Below are 24,802 nucleotides of genomic sequence, written 5' to 3' on the forward strand. Positions count from 1 at the left end.
TGACAGTGATTAATGGGGGAGATATAAGCTCCACTGAAAAAAGGATTCCTAAAAATACTACAATTAAGCTGAGACCTGCAGGAAAAGTAGCCAGTAGGCATGCAAAAAGACAGTATGTATAATGACCCTGAAAAATAGAGAAAGAGGCCAGGTGCGCTTGGCTCAAGATGGAGGAAGGGACCGCTAAGGCAGAAGGATACAGTACATGAAGGGTCACATAGACAATGTTAATTAAGGACTTAGAACTTTATCCTAAGGGCAGTAGAATATAATTAAAACATTTAAAGGGGGAGAGGACATGATTTACATTATGATTTTAAAAGATCACTTGGTTTTTATGTAAAGAATAAACTGGAGATAAGCTAAAATTGAATGGGGGAGACCTATGGGAAGCTCCTCTAGATGTCCAGGTGAGAGATGACAGTGATGCACTCCAGTATCCTCAACAGCCTTCCATGGCTGCTTCAGTCCTTGTTCTCCCACGTATCATCCTAATTTATTCTACACTTTTATCAAGTGCCACCCACATGCCAAGCACTCTGGGCGCAGGTAGCAGAGTCCAGATCACAGCAGCTCTGTAGAGAACCACCACTAGAAGCCCCTTCCCATTGCTACACACACTATGGCAAAAAGGTTTTTGATGGGTGGTTTTATCAGTCCATCCCAATAAGTCACTTATTCTTTGGGGGCCTTAATTACAGCTATAGAAGGGTCATAAGTTTGCCACAACAGCCTGGGCTTCCTTGTTCCTGTGACTTTGAAGAATATAGATTAAATAAGTATGATTCCCTCCCTATAATGAGCTGAGTAGAAGTATACAGGATAAATGCAGTGTCCCCCACCCAAGTTACTATTTCATTGACCCTCTTATTGCTGACTTCAAGGCTGTACTAAAATTGACTATGCTGATGGCTGTATAACTATGTAAATACACTTAAAGCTATTGAATTTTATACTTTAAAATGGTGATTTGTATGATATAAGAGAATTATATCTCAATAAAACTGTTACCGAAACCAAAACCCCAAACCAAAAAACACCTCCTCCCTAAAGATGATGACTTTTTGGATGTAGGTAGTCCTCTCCCACTCTCCACATGAGGCAAAATGTGAAAGGGGTAAGGGCTGCAAACAGGAAGCAAGTGGCCCTTAAATGCCATCTACAGTTCATCTTTTCACTGGTTCCACTGAATCTGCATTTACAATAATACAGACAGCAAAGGAGGTTCCTTTGACCAGAAAGGTAATAAAGGTTGATGCTATTTAAAATACTCAAGGTTTCTGTTTGAAGACAACTCTAGGCTAACATCAGAAGGAAGGAGAAAAAGATTGTAGCACCTTGGATTCTGTAATAGCAAGGCAAAGGGGCTGTGAGTACAAGTGTACCGCTGCCCCAGACTTTTAGGACAGCAACTTTCAAAACCCTAGCTATTGTTAAAAACCTGGAAGCTATTCAGGAAAAAAACGGTGTGCCTAACAACAGAAATTCTCTTTAGGCAATCAAGAAGAGAGCCCCTAGAAAGAAAAAGTGTCTTACCTAAGGAAATGCTAACGTTCTTACATATAATGGGAGCTCTCTGGAAAGCCCAAATTTAAACTTTAGGAAAGAGATAGATAAAACCAGGAGTGAACCTAAAAAAAAAACCTATAGAGGGTACGGTTAACTGAGGCTCAAAATGCCAGAGACAACAAAATAAGATATTGTTAGCTATGCTCAAAGCAAGGAGAAAACAAGAAGAGGAGAGAGTAACAGTTTGGGGGAAGGGACTGTAATGTTCACAGAAGAGCAATGAAGAAGGAGCCTCTCAGGATGGAAGCTGGCTTACACGTCTCATAACAAAGAAAACCATTTCCACACTGGTCAGGGCAAACAAAGAGCTGGGAAATAGGATGAGTAGGAACTCTGCCACTTTTAATGATTTCCACCTCCCCCACTTAGATGACTCTCAACCCAGGTCACTGAAGTAACTGACAGTCCCTTTCTGACACCAAGGGATAAGGTGGCATTCTTGTGACCACACAATAGTCCCACTATACATATGTGAAGTGTGTTACATTGTATATACTGCCTTCTGTTCAGTACCTCCTCTGGGCTTCTCAATAATGTTGTGGGATATACAGGCTATTACTTCTGCCTTTGTTACACACTGAAGCTCAGAATTTGAGTGACCTGTCCTAAGTCACAGCCCACCGGGAACAGGACCAGATTTAGACCCAGCCATAAGGCTCTGGCCCAGTGCTTTTTTCACTTACCAGCATACCTTTTCACTACATCTTAAGCAGAGCAACCAAAAAAATTCAAGCTACATAACATTTACATCAGTATTAAGTGCATTTGTAGCAAGATGAACACTGTTAACTAGCAACTGGTAGTTAAGCATCTATCCACCTACCACATGGCTCTGGCTGTTCAATCCTCAAATCCCATTTCATCTTCAGACCATCCCCAGGAGGAATTTACAGATGAGCTCCTAGCATTAAGTAACTTGGATGGGGGTCACCAGTGACTGGTACAACAGAGGTTAAAGTGTATTGGAATATGTTCTAGCTCCAAACTCCATACTCGTTCCACTACAACTGGTGGCTACTCTAAATGTTTATCAAGGACTAAGATACGGAAGGCATGGTTGACAAACAGAGTAGACAAAAAACAGTTGATTGTTTTCCTAAGTCCTGAGACATTCCAAATACAGTTTCACAAGTACTGGCCTATGATCATGCTAACAAAAGCAAAGCCACTTCTCTCTTTTAAACCTAGTTCTAAATCTTGTGGGAAGAAACACTGAGGGCCCAGGGCCTGTACAGAGCAGGAATTAAGAGTAGGAGTAGGCAACAAAACAAACAGTACCTGAATTGGTGATTCTTAAAGGAACTCAAAAGATTACCATAAGCCCTGGGGCAAGTGTACTTCTCTCTACTAAGGAATAGGCTGGGAGGGTAGATAAAAGCATGGGGGAATGGAACCTTCTTTTATCATGTCTAAGACCTATCTTCTCTATCGTCATTAGTTCTGGATTCAGAGGGGAACAAAGAAATCTACTTCCACAGAGATGAGAATCTAAGGCTCTTCAGGTTAACTTTATTGCCTGGGGATCACCAGCGAAGGGTGCAAATGCAGTCTAAATGTAATGAAAACTGGTGTTTTAGACTCACAAATGTATGGACACAAGCAATACTTGTGTCCACTGGCACCAGCAGTAGGAGCTAAGAGAACTTCTAAATGTCACCGTTTGTCAATTCAACAAATATTTATCAAGCACCTACTACTGGATCTGATGTCAAGCAATGCATAAGCATGGGGAACGAAGCAGAGCACAAGGCAGACCCCATGCTTATCTCTGTGGAGCTTACAGTCCGTATGGGGGGTTACTGTTATAAAAGGGAAAGCTCAGGATGTGGTGGGTACTTGAAAGCTAGGAGTGAATTTTTATCACTCCCCTAAGTCTCCATCAGTTCAAAGAGTATTTCAAAATTCTGAAAAAGAATTATTTTATTCACTTTATTAAAAATAATAATAACCATCACTACTTACTTTTTTTTTTTTTACCACTACTTACTTTTAAGAAGTCTAGAGAGGTAGCAAATAATTTGTTTATTTTAAGCACTGGCTTTATAATTTGATCAAATATACGTCTTAATGAAAATATAATCTTGCTGAATATAAAAAATCCATCACAACTGAAACTTTCACCTTCTAAGAAACTTATATTTGCTGTATATAATTAGTCAAAGTTGACCACAGAGAGTATAGATGAAACTATACATATTTACTAGAGTATTTACTCCAGTCCAGTGTATGCCCCCAAGAACTTTGCTGGAACCATTAATAGCTGCTGTATAATCGCATAGAGAGGTGTTCAAGACTTGATGCTATTCTCCTACTTGTTCTTTTAATCTATTAAAATAGGCCCCAGATTAGCTCCTACGACATTTTATTGCCCCAACTTCCAAATATGGCTGAGCTGAGATTTAAGAGATTTAAACCTATGTTTACCCGCAAAACCAACTGAGCACTCTACTTCCCTACAACTCTACCTCACGTCCCTTCTTCAGATCAAAGGTAGCAAATGTGAATGGCTCTAATGGCTAGGCAGGTAACACCAGTGAGCCAAGGGGCAGGTAAGGCATATGCATACATGGTATGAGCATTAGAACTCCAGCTCCCTCAGGGTGCACTGGAGGTGACAGCAGCTCCTCGGCCCCAGTGGTTGCTATCATGTGTGATCTTGCAATTTTAAAAGAAACCAGGACTTCAAAATTTTATGTATACTCCTGAACAATAACATTAAATGCTGTGTTTTAAGAGCACAGCACGAGTCAAACAGGTCACCAGCTCTCAACCTTCATTAAAGCACTATCAGTATCATTTCTTTAACAATACTAGTTTGGTATGCTAAATTCTGCAGGGTTATTTTCATAAGTGTAACATCACCCTGGGGATGGGTAAGGCAGACGGTTCATTAACACCTTAAATACCATGGGTGCTCTCCTTCTTAGGCAGCTTAAGTGGACTCATGGACTAACGCCATGTAAGGTGGAGACATCCACTTAAGATCACAAGGTGCTTTTCTCCCCACAGACCCACAGAACAAGCTTCATTTCCTTCCCATAGCAATTACACCCTGCGCAGCTGCTTACCCGTTTGTCAATGTCATTGTGCTGGAGCTGAACAAAGCGAGCGCTGATGGCTGCAATGTAACTCTGCTGATTGGAGAATGCCACGCGGCCAGCACCTTTGGGGTACTTCAGCTCCGGGTCGGTATCAATGCCAGCATAGCAGACACCACCATACAAACGGTCCATGATCATTGCCAGTTCAACTGCAAGAAAATAAATATGATCCTGTATAAATATTTAAAGAAGGTACTCTTGCCCAGGAGAAGGAAGAACTATTTAACGATCATGCAGTTTAATTAATAAAAGGAAAACCCATGTTAAGTATCATGGAGAGTTGTCCATATCAGTCTTACAACTCAAGTAGGGGAACTCCTCATAGGCTATTTAAAAACAAAATGAAAAAAAGTTGAGAATTTATACACACACACACACACACACTTTCATAATCAGAATTTCAGCACAATATAAAAGGAATAATCAATCAGTAGCCCTCCTGTTCTAATTTCTAATTGCTTACTCCACTGCAGTGGGCACTGGATAGGCAAAGCATTTCAAATGGTGCTCTAACAAGTTAAAAAGGAACAGCCCTATTTTCTGACAACTAAGACTGAAAGCAATTACTAAAGGCACAGTGCTATATTAAGATTAAGCTATAGAAAGAATTAACTCTTATTTTAAATAGAAGCAATATGTTTATAGCTTAAAGTAAATCTCTATAATTTAAAAAAATTACAGATTTTAGAGTACATTCTATCCCAACTGAGAAGTCTCCATACTAACTTCTAACACTGAGTTCTATAGTACTAGTAATGATAATAGCAGCAATGAACATTTATGGAGCACTTAAAATGTGCCAGGGAACACTAAGCTGCTAGAAAGGCAGTAAAAGCATACCATCCTGCTCACTGCTACAAATCCAGAGGTCTGGTCTGCACTCCTTGCCACATTTCTTCTATATCTTTATATTGGTATTTATAAAACACCTGTACAGAAGGCATTTGGAAACTGGGCTATTCCAAACGTCCTATATTCTAAAATTATCCTCACCATAAAGGTACCACGGAGAGATATGTAGCGGTTACTTACCTGGGTCCACATTGCCTGAAGGTAATTGTTTTGACACTGGATGGCACCTCCTCCACGTATGACCATTCCTTTCAGGCTACTCACATGGTTTAAGTCCAAAAGACTTAGCCTTACCTCTGGGGAATGACCCAAGAACCCACTTCCCTCAAATATCCATATTTGGTATTTGGAAAGGAGAAGACAGGGTAGGGAGATGATGACCTGGGCCACAGCCGGTGTGCAAAGAACATCACAGAGTAGACCTCCACAAGAATCAGTATTTGGGGAGAAGGAGTGCAGCACAAGCTGGTGAGGTGGAGGAAGAATTCTGCAGCAGACACAAAGGCTCAGTGCTGAATGACGTAAGACCCCCACCAGATTTCTATGAGCAGAAGGAAAACCAAGTACTGCTGATTCCTGTAATATGAAGCTCCTAAAGCAGTAAGAAAAGCTATGTTGCCATGACAGAAAAGCTGTCTTTCTACTTAACTTCTTCAAAATTTCTCCCCATACCAGACTGCCTAATATTGATGAATGTTTTCTAAGAGCCTGTTTTTAATAGAATGAATGACTCCAACCAACAGGTATTTTTCAGAAGGTGAGAAAATAAGTTAGCAATAACTACACCTGAGAATAAGTGCTATTAATAACAGAAAAGCAGGAAGCTATCCCAATTATCCCATTTACGACCAGATTTACTGAGTCATATCAGCCAAGGGAACATTGCTGATGAGAGCCCAAGTGGACCCTGACTGCAGCCTTGGGGCAAGATCCAAGAATCACACTCATTCATTCCATCAATTAAGAATTTTGCACATACCCTGAATATCAGAGTTCAATGAGTCCTTATACTTCATTCCAACAACCTCTGATGGCTTGAGGACCCCCCCTCACATGGCTAGTATTACTTAGTGGTGGAGATCAAGAAACCACAGGTAGAATTAATGAATTTCCCTTGCTGGTCAAATGGCCTTAGTAAAATAAGTAACTTCAGGGCCTAGAAATTTAACACTAATTTTCCAAAGACCTGGCTTCTTCTGAACACGATAGGAGAATAAACACTCCTGCAGTCTGGTAAATGGCCAGGAGAAGAATGCTGGCAAGAGACTGAATGGTACTTGTCTTCCACTCTTAGGAAGGATTTAAAAAATCTGATTTATAAAGATGGTATACCACCTGTAAGCTTGAAGCTCCAGCTGAGGAGGAAGAAAGTTACTATAACCATAGGTTTTTCTACAGCATAGTGGTCTCCAAAGAAATCTTAGGGATCTTCAGATGCTAGAGAAGGTGCCTTCCACAAGCACAAACATTCCATTACTTGGTGTCCACTACTAGCTGCTAGACAATCTTCTTCATGTGCTGAAGATTAGGTCATGACTGATGCTGCTGGCAGTTAAGTACTTTTGATAGGAAGCAGAAACCTTCATTCACACATGCTTTTATGAAAACTAATTATAAATAAATCAGTTCCACTTAAAAGCTTATATACAGTCATTTTCTTGGCCACCAAAAAGTCTGCAGATATTTGAGCCAAAGAAGTCTCACTCAAGGGAAGGGCAATTTGTTGAGAAGACAGAAGAAACAAGGTTACTAAGGAAACTTTTTTGGTAAAGAGTATGAAGATTACCCATCTCTTTTTCTACTCTAATCTGTATTTTAACTACATAAGGTCTAATACTATGATCATCCTTGAAGAAAAGCAAATAATGGTCAAAACGCTGTTTATTATTTGGTCCTTTATTAATCAGCATGTCTTCACTGAAAGCATACTTCCTGCAGGCTAAACTTAAGCTGGGCCCAAACACCAGAGGGATGTCATTTAACTAAACAGAGTTTCGAGTCATTGAAAACAGTAACCACTTGTAAAAACAGCATTTTTAAAAATTCTAATTTAACTTATCCACTATATAAGTGACTAAAAGAAACACAGAACAAGCCAACTTCTATAAATTTCCAATATGAAAAAAAAAATTTTATAGAGAAGATACAAATTCACCTACAGAAGTCAGAATGTACAACTTCTTTAAGAGACTAGGTTTTAAAGGATTCTTTAGCATGAGTATCATGTTAATATAGGAAAGCCCCATATAAATTATCTTCCTCTGAGGAGGGCCAGGGAGAAACTGAGCCAAGAGGAGGAGGAGAGGAAAGCAGGAGAAAGGCAGTAGGGATCTGGTGGAAGTCAGCTAAAACCTTCATGGGTTTTATACATATCTTGTGATCTCAATCCTGCTCATGAAATGCGAGCTCTTAACCAAAGGGTCTTTTCCAGAAAATGTAGTCAAACCACACTAAGCCTATGGCAGTGAATCTTCATTCTAGACCATCCTCTCCAGCCAGCAGGGAGGAGCATGCACTCAACACTTAACCTGAGGAAGAGTGGGCCACCAGAGCAGAGCACACGGGGAGGCTGGAGTACAGAGATGGAGGTGGTGGCAAGCACAGAGTCCATGAGGGAGTCAGGAGTCTCCAAACCACTTTTTAGTTTTTCCTCCCTATCCAGACAGTGCTCACAGGGTCTGTCTGGCACCACAGGGGTGGGAAATCAGCAGGTCTGGTAGTTATACCCAAGGGCATTCTGTACTTGGTGTAAGATGCTCTATGTTCCTTCCTAAGACAACTCAAGTCATCACATGAACAACTGTTTCACAGTAACAGCAACAGTACTATGAGTCTGACCCACACACTGGCTCTTGTGATGAGCTTCACTATGCCACAGACTGGAGAGGGAAACAAGAATATCGCAGTTGTATGTAGCACATATAATTCCCACGAATTCCTCTGGATTGTGGTGACCATGCCTCTGAGGCTGAATCTGAACCCTAATTATGGTTTCTTGGATTTGCTCCTGATTGTTCACAGAGAGCTGAAGGGGACTTTAGCTCACCAGAGAAGAAATCATGACAACTCCCCAATCCTACCCCATGCCAGGATCCTGCTCTTATCATAAAATTAGATTTCAAAATCAGCCATAAGGCAATGTCTAAGTCTGAGATACTATCAGAACCGAATGGGGTAGAGCAGAAATGAGGATTCCCAAAGGAAATACTAACACATCCATCTTTCCAGATTCTAAACTGAATCTAGAAGACACATTTGTTCTCCTGGAAATAAGAACAAAGCAAACAGGAAAGGGGCATAAGGCATACCTCAGGATGACAAAGAGGTCTGGACTTCTGAAAGAAAGGAAGATACAACTTGAAGGTGGACTTTCTAGGTTTACCAGAATTGCTGAGCTGGTTCACAAGGGCAGATCACACATCTTAAATGGAGGAAATGTGTTCATAAACTTCCCCTCTGTATGGATATTGGGAAGTTAAGTATATTTTCAAATAAATGGTAACAACAACCAACTAAAAGAGAGTGTTTAGTTTGACTAAATCAGACTGGTACCAACGTTGACTGTTACTTCTGTTACTGAGACAACATCTCAGATCTCAGATTGATAAAGCAGCTTCCTTCTAAGAGAAGAGCCCCAAACTTGAAGCCTAGAGATCTGAGTTTGAATATAAGCTTTTTGACTTATTGTGGCCTTGGCCAATCACCCCCTTTGAACTCTGATTCCTTATCTCTAAAATGAAAAGCCTACCACTCCCAGGATTATCATGAGAATCAAACACACACGAGAGCTCTGAGTATACTGCTGACCAAAGAATAGTGCTCAAATATTTAGTTTTATCCAGGGGTTGCTTTTTCCTTCTACTCATAAATCTTTGCTTAACATTAACTTGGCCTTGTTTCTGCTGCATAAGCACCAGTTCATCCCAGTCTTACTTTGGCTTTATGCTTATGTTATTCAACCTACCAATGATATGGCAGAGTTGACATCAGCTGTGCACGAGGCTTTGCTTTTAGGTGGGAAGGAGAATACACACATGCACAAACATTAGAAAACGCTGATAAAGGCAATGAAGTTCATCATGTTAGTATGCCAAATTTGGAGTTTATCTGGGACAACTCATACTGAGCCTGGCTGGGACTTGGTGAAAGAAAAAGCTTCTATGGCTGAGGAACTTGAGATAAGATGATTTCTGCCTGCTACCACTTCACAAAACTAAGATTTTACAACACTCCTATTTCCTAGATCACAAATCAGGATGTGATTCCTAATACATGTGAACTACCAGAAACTTTATACAGAATGTCTGAAATAAATGAGCTTAGAAAAATTCAGGATGTATATTCTCTAGATGTATGCCTTATGTCATTGATTATTTACCACACAAGTTTTTTTTTTCTTTTTTCCCTCCACAGACAAGCCATTCTCACAACGGTCAAAGGATAGAGGCAAAGAACTAAATTTCAGATATGTCACAGAATAGTAGTGGGGGAGAAAAACAATTATCAGAGCAATAAGAAAAACAGGAGACCCAAAGAGGACAAGCAAATAGTAGACCTCCAGGGACTCATATGTGCAATCTCTAAAGATTGATCTGCTCTGCAGTCAGATAAACTGTCAGAAGGGAATCCTGAAGTGGAAGAATAGCTCACATGCCTCTAATTAGAAAGGAAAACTGTAGGTTTTCCAAGCCTGACCCAAGTTGGAAATGATGAGTCCCAAAGCTTGATCACCGAGGCAGTTCTCAAATTAGATGTCTAAGCCAAGAAGCTGAAGTCACAGATACTCATGTTTGTAAACTGGGGGATAGTATAGAGATCAGTTGCTTCATTCTCCACTTTTTCCTGGGGGCTGCCTCATAACCCCAAGCCTGGCACTTATTTCCTCTCAGAAATAAGAGATGTGTTCTGTATTGAGATTCAGGAAGACATGCTCCTTACATTATTTGAATGAAGAGTGGCAACATGGCTGTTGTACTTCCAGTAGTAGCAGGTGGAGAACCAAACAGACTACTCCTCTTCCTGTACTGACTCTTTGAAGAGTATATAAACTTTACCTGCATGTTGGCATGGTGGGTCTACAAACAGCCTTTCTTAGGATGGGATAGGAAGAGGCGGGAAGAAGAGAACAAGAACTGAGAAACACCAGACTTCAGGCAAACCATCCTTGTTCACTGATGGGAGTGGTGCTAGAGGGGATAGGAGACAGTTGGAATGTGTATTATTTGACCTAGAGAAACCAACAACCAGGCAGTCTACCTTAGGGAAACTCATTTAGATTTTCCACTGATACTTTCCCATTTTTCAGGTTAATTTTTCTAGGCCTATGATTTTTTTTTCCATCCTAAATTTTAAAAAGGGATGTTTGTCAAAGGACCAGAAGGAGCAACCTAAATTCAGGATAATACTACTTAAAATTAATTGCCTGGTTTCTCCAAAGTGTTTGTGTATTTCTGTTTTGTGAGACAAGGGCTATATTTAGAATAATTATTAGTGATAATGGTCCCTGTCTTAAAATGGGGAAATATCAAAGATACAAAGCCTCACAAGATCCAAAGGAATAATTCATGAGTGATAATATTTTAGTCTCTGTAACATGTTAAAAGACCATTTGGGGCCCAAGATAAGGTGAAAATCAATTTGGACACCTAAAATCTCACCTGTTGAGTACCACTACCCATGTCTAGTCCAGGATCACTCTGTATATAGTACCTGAAATAGTTTTAAGACTTTTCAGAATTCCATAACCATAACACCCCTGGAAATAATTTTTTAAATGCCCTTACATATTTAAAAACCAAGTTTGAGAATCATTATGTTAAATGATATAATTTAGCATCCAATTCTAAATTAGCATTCTATTAATATATTTGTTTTCTTCTGTTCTGAAATCTTCAACTTTCTGTAAACGATTACTGCTTAACACAATAGTGGGATATGCATTCAGTTTGGCAAGATACTCTTGCTCAGCACCAGGAACACAGTGGATGCTCAATAAATGTTTATTGTTCAAGTGAGCTGCACTGTATTCTATTTAAGATTGTCTGTTTAAGCAAAGTCAAAATGAAATCCTTTAAAAATAGTATTTTCTATTCCAAGGCACACACCAGTCCACAAAGCACAGTGTGTTTCAAAGAAACCCAATTACATACATGGATATAAACTGCAGATGTTAACTCTTTTGTTTAGATTTACATGGGCTCCAAACTGGAAGTCTTAGATAGATACAGAATTCTAAGATGGTAATAATAGATTGTATAGACATCTAGAAGCTAGCAACATTTATAGGAGCTGTTGAGATGGGGCAACATTTCCATTTGACCAAGTGACTGTAGATTACTATCCACATAACTGCAAAAACAAAACAATTATAAAACAAAAAATTTCAGCTTAACTTCTAAGAAAAAGAAAACTTCAAGACTTATAAAAGGCATACTATCTAGGCTGGGAACACAAAATCCTATTTCTGACTAGATAACTAAATATACTTCTTTTCTAATCCTAGAACTTGCAGCATTTTATAGACACAGAATGTTACAGACACAGAATGTTAATGAAAGAATATAATTTAGCATCTTGAGTTTCCTGTCCTGCAGTGTCAGAGTGATCTTAGAACAAGTGCAGAAAATGGGTCATCATAGCATTTACAGAGGGAGAATGATATAGAGACCCTTACTTGTCCTTTCAAATCATTAATACAGTAAGAATAAAGGGTGAATAATAAAAAAGGGAATTTAGTTTATGAACTATTGTGTCTGTGACTTAAGAAGAGACATAAAAAGTTAAAACTAGTTCTTTTTAAAACTGTGGGACTTTTTCTTTCAGAATGTTTTTTTTCCAGATTCCCATCTAGGAAGAGAGGGCTAGAATATTAAAACTGACTTGTGCTTGTAGTTAGTTGCAAAAAAGAATAGGATACTAGCAATGAATATCCACTTTAGTAGGATACATATGCAGTTAAAACACTATCAAAGGTGATTCTTCTCCCTTTACTCCCTAAACATTGACCCCAGTTTGAAATGTCGGGAATATTGCACAATGCCTCCAGTCACATTTTGTTTTTTAAAGAACAAGCAGTTTAGAAACAAAGGGCTGTTTTTGCCCCGTGCGGTGATGCTGTTCATGTTTGTTAGCCCTTCCTAGGCTTTATTCTCTGACAGCAGATAAAGGGGAGGCATTGCTCTGCTGCTTCGCTTTCTTTCTTCTGGTGTGGTTTTCCATGACAGTAAGACCCAAATATATTTGACTTTCTGAGGTACTGTAAAATTACAAACTCCACAGTCATATTTACTATGTTTTAAAGTCCTTCAAAATGGAATTATGAAAATATCTTTATAGAGAGCTCAAGTTATCTTTTAGGAGCAGATTGGAGTTGAGATTTGAATAAATATGTTAGAAATATTGATGAGCTTTCAGAGTTAAGAAGTCATCAAAGTTATAGATTCAAAAAGCTGTAGGTACATTTAATAACTGTTTTTACAACTTAAGGATCTCTGCTTTTTTTTTTTTATCTTTTAGGTAGAAATAAGTCTACTTGCTCACTAGTGGCAGCAAACACTTTATTTTTCATCTTTTAAAAAATAAACTCAATTATTTTAAATATTTTACAATTTAGTTCTTACAAACAAATAATTTTATTATTTCCCACTGGTAGTAACACAGACCGGCAACTGATGAGATCTATCTTTGGGTTTAAGTATGGAAGTCATCAGCTCAGCATCCCTTTGAATGCTCCAGGCAGTTAGGATTCTGCCCAGTCCCATCAAGTACAATTATTACATCACTGGGAAGGAACTTAAAAAAAAAAATAGGGAAGCTTTTAAAAAGTCTTAATAAAGATGCTCAAATACATAATTAATTTTTCAAAGTGCATAAGAAAAAACAGGAACCTGTTTCACTTGGGAAGAGTTCAGTTTGAGTCCCAGTGTCCCAACTGCCAGCAGCTGTTCGGCTCATCACTGAGTGGGCACACAGTTGCACGGGGCAAATTTCTGATGGGCTGACTCTGTCATACAGAACAATGCTGACTGGCATAAGAATGCACACTGCCAAATGTATTGCTATTATTTTCCAAATGTGTGATTGAATAGGAAAACACTAAATAGAATTCATCCTTTTGAGGTAACACTTTAATGAAATTCACTCCTGCACCATGAGAAAATAGAGCATTTTGGGAGAAAACATTAATCCTGAAAGATTCATCTCCGTGAAACTGACATGACAGCCTTCTTTTTAGAAACTGTGAATAGCTGACCAGAAATCTAGAAAATATTGAAGACTAAATGCATTGGGGATTTTATTTTTGTGGTGTTACTATTTCCACTCACCAGCTCGAAGGGGTCGTGGAACTCCCCCAACAAAGATAGTTTTTCTGGGGTCCAAAGGCTGAGAACCATCCATTACAAAGTCACTGTCACTTAGGTTCCATGGTCGAATTTGCACCTGAAAAAAAGTTGTTTACTTGGTCCTTACTTTCATTTCCATCAACCCCAAATGAGAATAAGGTGACTAAAGACAAACCCACTGATTTGTGCATTTTACAATATACACAACCCAAACAAAATCCAGTTATTAGTTAATGTAATCTGCATTAAGTGCCTTTCAATAGAACTCTTGAGAAATCTACTTCCACATACTATACTCAACACTCTAGACATATACCATGAAACCCTCAGAAACCACCTGTGGTTTAAAAAAAAAAGGCAATCTTTTAGAGACAGATTCCAGAAACAGACCATTTTAACACATGATAGACTATTTATAGCCTGTTGCAGTACAGCACTTAGCTTTTTAATAGTCACCTAGAGAAAGGGAACAGGAACATTAGGAATATTTTCTAGAACTATATGTGTGGTTATTAAATTATCACCCCCTAAAATTAAAACATTTATCTTTCACCAATATGTTTTAACAGAGATTAATGCTCAAGTCAGCACAGGATTAATGGCAATATCAAATACTGAAGCACATGGTGCTATCTACTTTTGATTTATCTGATTTTCCTAAACAAGTCTGGTTAAATAAAGGAAAGCCTAGAAATTGAAGTATATTTTCAAGAAGTAGAAAAATAAATCTTTGTATTTCTTTCTATTTTGTAATATCTCTTCACTGGGACTCTGACTTCCTGCCCATAATTTGTATTATCAAATAATAAATAATAAAGTATTTCCTCAGAATCTTAACCTGAAAACATGTTTGTTTTAATCCATAACTAAATTATCAAAGAATAGCTTAAAAAAAATTAAATGAAAACACAAAACAACCCTTCCAATACCAAATGGCAAGTTTCAAGCTGCCTCAAAACCAACCAGTCACTCGGTCGGCCAGGCGCTCTGGGAAAGTGGGCTAGGGGTAGAAGCAGAGAAACCGCTGTCCTTAAGGAATATGCCTCTCCTTTCCCCTCACCAATTAGGATAAGGAAGAAAACAGTTGAATTTTCATTTTCCTAGTATCAACAAAATCCTTCATTTTCCCCAACACTCAACCATCAACACTTAATGCAAGGAAACACAAGATAATATCTTACGTGGCTTAGCTTATATCCAGGAGTACTCCCATTTGAAAGGTAGTAAATCTGCCAATTACACTTTCAAAACACCTTGAATCAGTTCTAAAACTGGCATTGCTCATTTAGAAACAGTCTACACATTCCTTATGATTGCTACAAAATTCACTCCCACCTAACTTTTTGGTTTTTATGATGCTAATTGCCTTCACTAGTTAGCCAGAAGCCATAAAATCTCCATTTCTTCCCTAGACTGAAAACTTGGGACCTGTTTGCAATTCTAACATTCAGGCATTTGCTCTACTTGTATCGCCAAAAAAAAAAAAATCTCGTTCTTTCCTTGTAAAATTTGGTCTCTGTGTCTAAATTATCATTCCCTTAACATTTATCACAAAGGTAGATTAACTAATGCCATAAAACACCACTTATAAATGCCTTCACAAGGACCCATTATTAAATTTTAATTAAAAACACAATTTCCAGACACTGTAAGAACAAAGATTCTAATGTCACCAATAAAAAAAAAAGTAGGGCATATCTTTTCTACACAGAGCCCTCTCTTCTTCTAGTCTCATCCCTAATAAACTGGTTAAGGTACTTCAGGACCTAGTAGGGTAATTTCAATCACCTTATAATAATTGAGTTTGTTTCACAGTGAAAATGGTTCCTATGTAGTTATCTATAGTGTTTTGGTTTCTTCTGATCAGAAATACAGACAATGTAGCCTTCTGTAATAGTTGTAGGTTACTGTTGCTCAAAAGAACTTGCATAAGATCAAACCTTCCTGCTGAGGGGCTTTCATTACTGCCTCTTCTTTTCCCTCTTCCCCCCTCACCCCATTACATCACATCCAACCCATCCCCTTACCCTATTCTTGGCATTATAGATTATGTAAAAATACAAGAAGAGGACTCAGGAGAATAGTAATTATTAACCCTATTCACAAAACCCACATTTCCCAGCTGCTACCAGAAAATAGCTCCTCAGAACTCACACTACTGCAGAATCAGAGAAATGTCAACATAGGCCAACATCAGCACACTCTACATACTAAGCAAAAAGTTATATTGTGGTATTGTCTACACTGAAAAGTTCCATTTACACTGGGGTTTCTCTCTGAAATATAAGCCCACTCTCACATAAAGCATGTTCTCTATCTCCTAAGGTTTATTCTCAGAACGCAGGGCCTGATATCCACGTTCTGTCTCTCTGATTTATTCTTTGAATGTATGTTCTGATCCTGATATATATATACATATATATACACACACATACAAACACATATACACGCATACTATACACATCACACATACATATATATACATATATGTATACATACATAATATACACACATACATACACATTTCTCTACTTTTTAAATACAATACTTTATAAGCTGACCCAAATATTTTACAAAAAGTGGTAGAATGTAAATAAAAGAACTGCTTTTTGATTATCCTTTCTTTAATAATTATTTTTGAGAACGGATGTGATTAGATTAGAACTTGGTTCTAACTCAGTACAAATTTCCCAGTAAAAGCCTCAAGATCCTGAGGAAAAGCACAGACACTTCACCATAAATGGTGAAGATTCCCTTAAATGAGCCTGACATGAATTAATCCAACACTTCTTCCTGGAGAAACCTCACCACATTTACTTATAAAAGTGACTCTAAGAAGAGGTACCACCCACCAGCCCTTTGATCATGCTATGTCCTTACAGCAGGGATTACACAAAACCAAATGCCTACAGCGTCAGACAGGTAGCGTAAGTGTGTCAAGCCACTAGGACAATAGCTAGTCGGTAGGAAGTGACACACTGGGATAAACCACTCCTTTTAAAGGAAGCAGACACTTCTCAGCTCCATAGTAGTTATCATTTGCAAATGTGTTGTCAGACTTATCCATTTTTCAAGAGTAGCTAGAAATTCAGATTTTTTAATGTGAAAATTTGAGATTTTAAAATGATGGGAACTAAATCAATTGTAAAAATCACTAAACAAGCTAAACAAAACTATCTGTAGGCCAGATCTATCCTGTGGGCCTCAGCCTATGATCTCTGGCTAGAAAGGTTTAGTTACCACACAGCTCACAATGGAATGTTGTACTCCATAATCACTTCTGACAGAAAATATAAAAATGATTTTTCTTAGGTTTCTTTTTTTAGCATGTATTCTTGTGGAAGCTCTGGTGAGGACCATGGAAACTAATTTTGACTTAACTGTTTTCTAAATTCTTATTTCCTAAATTAATAATCTGCTTTGTATAACTGCTTCTCTCCAAAGGCAAATTTATTTAAGACTAAAGAGAGAAGCTAAACATAAAGCTTGGTATAAATATCATATAGTGACATCATATAATGACTTCTAACAGCCTTCAAGAATCCTAAAAGAATGTAACATTAATGATACCAACAGTTAGTAATAAAAGCACTAATTTTCCTTTAATTTTCCTTTCCTTTCAAGGTTTCTCAAAGTGTATTCTGTGAAGTGCAGATCCCTAGGCTTATTCTGACAGAAGAGCAGTGTTTGGAAAAAGTTATCGAACACTCTTCCTTTTTGGGGTTTTACAGCACCCACTGGTATATATTAATTAAAGGCTCTAGGAAGTTTTACAGGACAGAAACCTATTCAAATGTTGTTTAACCCAGTACTTCCAAAATAATTTCCTTGAACCAATTTTTTACCTAACACCTATTAATATCCATACTTTGAATAATATTGCCCTATTATATCTTGCTGTTAGTATGTATCAAAATATGGCATAATAAGGCTGAACTAATCAAACACAATGTGTAGAATCTTTACTCCAATCCAGGCCTTGTCTTCATTTATTTCCTGGTATTGCTCTAAAAGGGTTGTTCTATAGAAATTAATTTTAAATGGTTAAGAGCATAGTATATTTAAATAACAGTTGTTCAAAGAACTTAAAAGTTTTCCGATTCAACTGCACAAAGGATATTCCTGAACAAGTCTGACTGTTTCGCTGTCAGGAAAGAATAAAATATCTAATTATAGTTCTGTATGAAAACTAAAGTGCCATCCTAAAACCTAAAGTCATTAATAGGGATAAGGTTAGGCCAAAGTGTCAGGAAAAAAAATTAAGAAATTTAATGTGGGTCACTTATTTTGACAGGAAGCTGTAATACCATTTCCTAAAGAGAAAAATTTCATTGAAAACATGCAAAATCCTCTAAATTAAATATAAAATGCATTTTTATTGTATCTTTAATAATAAGGTAAGAGAAAACACAGTTTTAGTATGAACAGTTTTTAACACAAACCTTAGGGCTTCAAGTTTCTGAATGTGAGCGAGCCTCCTTATAGAGCGAGAATTCTCTCAGTTTAGACCACTATTTAGAATTTAGACATTCATCTACCAATAAGTAATATTACCCTGAGCTCATTTTGAACACCTCACCCTGCACTTCATCCTTGCCTGGTCATCTCCTTAGGTCACAAACATCTATCACATGCATGTTCTGCTACATAGTACCTTTCTTTTTATCTGTTCCTCTCAAGGCAGCTCCAAAAAGCAACCAAACTGTTTGGAGTCAACAGTGCAATCTGGTGGCCAGCTTAGGAAACTACCTAACCAAAAATCTTTAGATTTGTTCTCTTTCTCACAGATTTTTCCATAAAGCATATGGCTCAGCGCCCCCACCCCATTTTCTTTTTCCTTTTCAATAACTTCAAACTCCTACTCAAGATCTTTAGGAAAGGTCTCCATTTTTCTCTCCTTAATCCTACAACCCTTTCAATCTACATGAATCAGAAAAACAACACTGCAGAGCCATCAGGACTGTTACTCCCAAAAAGCAGCAGCATCCCAGCTCTTCGGCAAGCCAGGAGAAGTCAGCAAAACCTAGGTCCACTGACCTGTGGCTGCAGCAACTCAGCTGTACTGGTAACGGACTCAGCCCTACCCCAGCTGTCAGCAATTCTATTTTAAGCATCACAGGCCTCACAGAATCACTGCATTGTCCCGCAGTATCAAAAATAAATTTGTTTGTGGTTTGTGAGGCATCTTTATCTCTTCCATGGTATAAGCAGTTGTTTTATTAATATTAACCAATAAAACTAACAGCCACAACAGCAATAATTGTGGTCTGGACTCTTCAAAGTACATTGACATTTGGTATATTATTTCAACTAATTTTTACCATATAGCTCCCTAACAAACTGGTAAGCCAATTTCTAAGAGTTAAGATGCCACCTGTTATCTCAAGTGCTGCCCTCTACCTGATGGAGAAGATGCCCTACCTGTATCTTCAGGCAAAAGTGGCCTTTCAGAAAAGAACCTAATAGCTGATCAGAGACTTGGCCTTGACAAAACTTCTGTACCCTGGACAGCTCTGGGCCAATCAGAACTCCACTGGGCCTCAAAGCAAAAAGCTGTAACTCCCACGTTTACATCCCTCCCATTCCTTAGATACAAGTAAATCACAGGCCCCAGAGAACCTTGTCAAAATAGCCAGAATTCTTTCTAGACAGCCAAAAGTAACGCTGGGAAATTCTCTCATGCCTTCCCAGGATGCTCCAGGTCCAACATCAGGCTCAGGAAACAGTACAGGAACAGAAAGGAAACCCCAGCCATCTGCACCCAGCTGCACAACCTGCCTGATACATGGAAACCACAGGTGTACAGACCTCTTTGGGACTTTCAGTTACTATTTGAACAATTTAAACAGTGTTCTGTATACTGTTTTGTAAGGGCATCCAGTATAAAAATAGAGCATGAATAAATGGCAATGTATATCCTTGCTCTGTGCTTGACTTAATAAAGCCATTAGCAATTAAATGCTATGGTCAATACCCTTACTTATAACCAGAAGATTTAAGGGAACACCTTCCCCTAAAGGCTTTCCTGACTCCCTCAGGAACATCTGACAACTTTGCTCTTTGAGACCTGCTAACCCAACAACTACTTCCTATAATAATGCTATCATAGCACCTGTAACTGCTTGCATCACTTACTATTCACATGATATTTCCCACCCTTGCACTCTAGGGTCCTATAAGGCTGAGACCCTATCTCCAAGTAGATACCAGATGCCTGGCACAGTGCTAACCCTTAGTGACTGCTCTGTGCCCATCAGTGTTCAGGTGAAATAACAAAGATTTTTCTAACAGTCAGCAACTGGTGCAACAAGAAGTCATCCAGCAGCTGCCCTAGTATAGTTTCCAGATCACTCTCCTCACTCCAAAAGGCACCTTCCAGGAGCATGGAAAACTGTTTCTGGCCACCAGTGGGTGTCTCAGGGCTTGGGCCTAATCAGTGCAAATTTCTAATCTATAAAGTGACAAACTCAGTGATTAGAATTACTTAGTGTGCATCAACACTGCTAGATGATTCTATGTCACTTAGAAAGCATATGCTAGATGATACTCCTTCAAAAGAAAGAAGAAACTATCCCTTTTGAGCACCTACACTGCACCACTATGTTAGGCATTTTACACACACTGTCACCCTTAAACTCACCATAAACCATTATAGTGTAAAAATTATGTCTACTTTAGCGATAAGGAAACTAAGGTTTAGAATAGTGAAGTCAGTCAGGACTAAAACTGAGGTTTACTTAACCTGAAGTTTATATATACTCTTTCTACTGCAGTGATGTTGTGGGTCTGCAAGCCTTCCTGTCTTCCATGCTACTGGCCACCTGTCATCCTTCATCTCCTGGACAAGTCAAAATGCATTTTTATTTGTGAGTAATTAATCTCTCTCTTCTTTCCAAACACATTCTGCACATTTTTAATGCATTAACAAATGCTCAACAGACTCCTCTTAAACCTACTAACAAAATCAGCAGTTAGAAAAGCTCAAGAAAATGATGTAGCAACAAAACTGGTACTATATTCAGTTATTGTAACTTCCAGGTTCATAGCCTTAGGCAATCATGCTTTGCAGCCAGATAGTTTGTCCAATGTCTACATAAATGTGTATTTTCAGCTCCATGGTGCTAGGGCAAGGATGTTGTTATTGGCAGGCTGATCACTAAAACTCTTGAGAGGAATGTACATGTAGTTCAAGTTACCCAGGTTTTTCCTGGGAAGAAGCCTATTCTTTGAGTGAGCTTCATGGAATATTAACTCCACTGAAATCTTCACAAGTATAATCCCAAAACATGTAACATTCTGGATCAAACAATATTATACAAATTTATTTACTGTAAGACTTTTCACTCTTTTCAGAACCATAATAATGTTTCCCAAATGTTTTTGACTATGGAACCTTTAAGGGAGGAAATGCACAAAGTAAGTGCTCAGTAAATTATACCGATTATTATTATAGAGCAAATCTTTTGTCAATGACCCTCTAAGAGACCAATATTTGATGGGACAAGTGTTCTTTAAAACACACTTTGGAAAACAGCAAACATGATCCCTAAGGAGAAGGTATTAGCTATTTTTTGTCCACTAGATACTATTTAGTACATTGGAACAGCAGTATCTTTTAAACCTCAGTAGAAAGGAATAACAGCTTCCAAAGTCTCAAGCACTAAGAAATTCTGGACCCATTTGCAAATTCAAAGATTCCAGGGGAAAAAACAGGATTTATTATGAATAGGAGGTACTTCTTTCATTGTAGAGGCGAATTCCTCGTTTGGAGAAATTCCTTATGATGGAAGGTGCCAAACCACAAATTTAGACCAAGGATTCAAGGAACAAATAAATAAATCAAGATTAGAAGTGCTAAAGAATTCCAAGGTAGGATATGACAAAACCAGATTTGAATGAGCCAAGATAAAATTATAGTTACTGTCTTAGGAGGCAGTAGGTAGAGAATAAAAGAGTTTGAGTTAATATGCCAGAAACCCAAGAACTGAGGCTATTAATAAAGGTGCCCTGTAACTTAGCTCCTACCTATTTTTCTCAATTTAATTTCCCTCTACTCCCTTTTATATATTTATGCTCCATCTAACTAACCTAAATGTTCCCTATTCATTCTACATAATTTCTCATTTCTGTGTTCATACTGTTGCCTTTTTCCAAAATATCTATTTCCCACACCTCCACCCTCTCCTGGCCAATCTCCAAATGTTCTTCATCCTTCAAGGCCTAGTTCAAATGACACTTCATCCAAGAAGCTTTCTTTCATCACTAAAGGTATATATATTCTCTGAATTACTTAATCTAGATCTTATCTTGATTTGATTTATTTTTCTTAATTTGACAAATATTTTAGAACACTTTATGTGCCAAACATTATAGATTTATATTGTGTATTTACATATTTGTTTTTCTATCGATTATACTATTAACTTTTTGAACACTGATTCATAGTAAGCTTGACTCATAGGGACCAGTACTAATAATGCCTTACCCACAGTAGGCACTCTAATGTAGTCTGAAGGAAAGCACACCGTTTAGAAGAGATGGCTGTATGTGGGCAAAATGGCAGGTATGATTCACCACAGGTGGTGTACAGATTAGAAAAGGCTTCAGGAAAGAGATGGCATTTGAGAGGGGTCTTAAAATAAAGGGAGGAATAGAAATTAAGATGGGAATGGAAGTATTTCAGTTGGCTGGAATATGGGATTCAGAAGGAAAGCAGAAAAAGGTAAGGTTGGAAAAAATCTGAAGTCAGACTGGGAAAGTCTAAAGTCCCAGGCAAAAGTATATGGACTATTTTTATAACTAAAGAGGAGTCATTAGAGGTGCTAGAGATCCCACTGATACATAAGTAGGGGTAGGTAAGACCAGAATGATAGACAGAATGAACAGAATTAAGACTTAAATAATTGTACCAGCCTCTATTTCTAGCTTCCTCAGTCCCAACAATTTTTCCAAGTTTTCAGTGGATGACCATGTTACTTGAGCAACAAAGAACTCACCTTGCATAAGCATACTTCAATTTGGTAAGACAGTTTTAAAATATATAGCAAAATCAATTATGTCATATTTCAGTTTATTTATAAAATGTGACTGTGCTATAAATCATTAAGAAGGAAGAAGCAGGAAACTTGTTTGATACTCCTTTTAAGGTATTTGCTATCCCACTTCTCTAGCCAAAGTGGTGTGTTCTAGAAAGTAAGAAACCATAAACACTTCCTTCCTTACCTCCTTTTCAAGGCTCCTCTTCTTCAGCTCCTATCTGTGTTAGACCTTCTTAGGTTTCCTGCTCTATCAGAGTTAGCTGTCTTGAACCTTCAGATTTAGCTTATTTATACATTCAAAAAGTAGAGTCACCTTTCCACAAGGGACCACAATGTCTGCCCACTCCCTGGAAGCCTGGACAAAGACACAGCTATCCTTTGGGATGCTTGAGACATCTGAGCTATGGAATTCCTCTTACTGGAGGAGGAAAAAAAAAACAACATACCAAGAAGCTTTGCAATAGCTCCTGTTCTTGCTAATTTCTCTACTTACTCTTTGGGACTGAGGAGTCAATTAATCAGGCCATACAGTTTCTTCTGCCATCTTTCATGATCAGACCTACACATAGAATAATCTGAGTAGAGTCATGTAATGAAAGATATTCACTGACCGAAAATATCTACCTCATACTACCTGAAACCCACTAATTAGGGATTTGTGTGAGTTAGAAAACAAACAGTCTTAGAAAGGCTAAGTGATAGGGGAACTTGCTACTAGTCTCTGTATTAGAAAAACAATCTGATTGACCCAATCCACACAGGCAATTGGGGTTTGATTTGGAGGAAAGGGATAAGAGAAAAGGACAAAGAACAGAAAATCTGTGAGGTCATTGTGGAACATGCTATATTTCCAAGGAGAAATCCAGAGAGGATCAGAGAGAAACAAATAGAATGAGGACAACAGGATCCCGAAAGGCAGCCAAGCTAGTAAGTAGAAAAAGCAAGGGAGAGCCATAGCTCAGAAAGTTTGGTGAGTGAACTCCAAAGGTTGGCTTTACCGTGAGCTATTGCCAAGGTCCTCATTTACTCTCAAATTTTTAACCCAGCTCTCAATTTCCATGGGAGCATCCAAAGTGAAATGGAATGTATCGAAACTTGGGTAGGGAAGTGTGGCCAAATGAGGCTGGGATTGGTAAATGTGGAAATGAACCCGAGAAAGAGAAGTTTCAAAAATGAAACCAGAAGAGTTTGGACCCCAAATGGGATCCAGTTTTTTGGTATTTGGGGACTTTTATGTTTCCCATCCTAAGTTTCATTCAAATTGTTTATGCTGGAAATTCTGAGTATGCCTGGGTCAAAGAAATACGGGATCGGCAGCCACCATTCAGAATTCACCAAGCTCCAATGAAACTGCTTCACTTGAGCTCAGAAAACGAAAACTGCAGTAAGGCAGAAATTTGTAGAAACACAAACAATGAAAGTTAGCTTCCCCATAAACATTTCCAAAACAGATAATTACACTAAAGATTTTCAAAAGTCCTTGTCAAGGGTAATACACGTGTGTGAAGATAACAGTAATGATGTTGCCTCTATTACCATCTCCATCTGCAACCCCCCCTGCTCATTCCTCTCTCAAGAGAGACCCTCCCAGGGAAGGCTCGCCCTGACAAGGCATATACCCTCCTGCCACAGGACAGCGGCATGGCTCTTCCAAGGTGCACAAGCCCCACACGCTCACCTCTAGTCACCTCCACTCAATTCAACAGCTTCTTAATCTACGAAAGCATAACTATCTCAGTGTTTACCACCACCCTTCTGCCTTTTTGCATTTATAAATATATTTCAAATCCTTTCCTATAGTACATGACCAGTCCCACCTGAACTCTTCCAGGCTCATTCCCACTCCACTTCCATTGTTCTACCAGTGGCAGGCGCTCTCTAGAGGTTGAGAGACCCTGTC

The 24,802-nt window shown here is 38.4% G+C and overlaps 1 protein-coding gene across 10 annotated transcripts in view; it reads right to left on the bottom strand.

The window, feature by feature from the left end:
* The window catches only part of CPEB3 (cytoplasmic polyadenylation element binding protein 3), a 191,512-nt gene that overhangs the window by 19,351 nt on the left and 147,359 nt on the right, over positions 1–24,802 (bottom strand). For all 10 annotated transcript variants that reach the window (XM_057506085.1, XM_057506086.1, XM_057506089.1 and 7 more), the window contains 2 exons: positions 13,847–13,961; positions 4,638–4,819 (listed from right to left, as the gene is read on the bottom strand). In XM_057506085.1, coding sequence (XP_057362068.1) covers positions 4,638–4,819; positions 13,847–13,961 — 297 coding nt within the window. The remainder of the gene's footprint in view (positions 1–4,637; positions 4,820–13,846; positions 13,962–24,802) is intronic.

Source organism: Manis pentadactyla, chromosome 8 (genome assembly GCF_030020395.1).
Source record: "Manis pentadactyla isolate mManPen7 chromosome 8, mManPen7.hap1, whole genome shotgun sequence".
NCBI classification, from domain to species: domain Eukaryota; kingdom Metazoa; phylum Chordata; class Mammalia; order Pholidota; family Manidae; genus Manis; species Manis pentadactyla.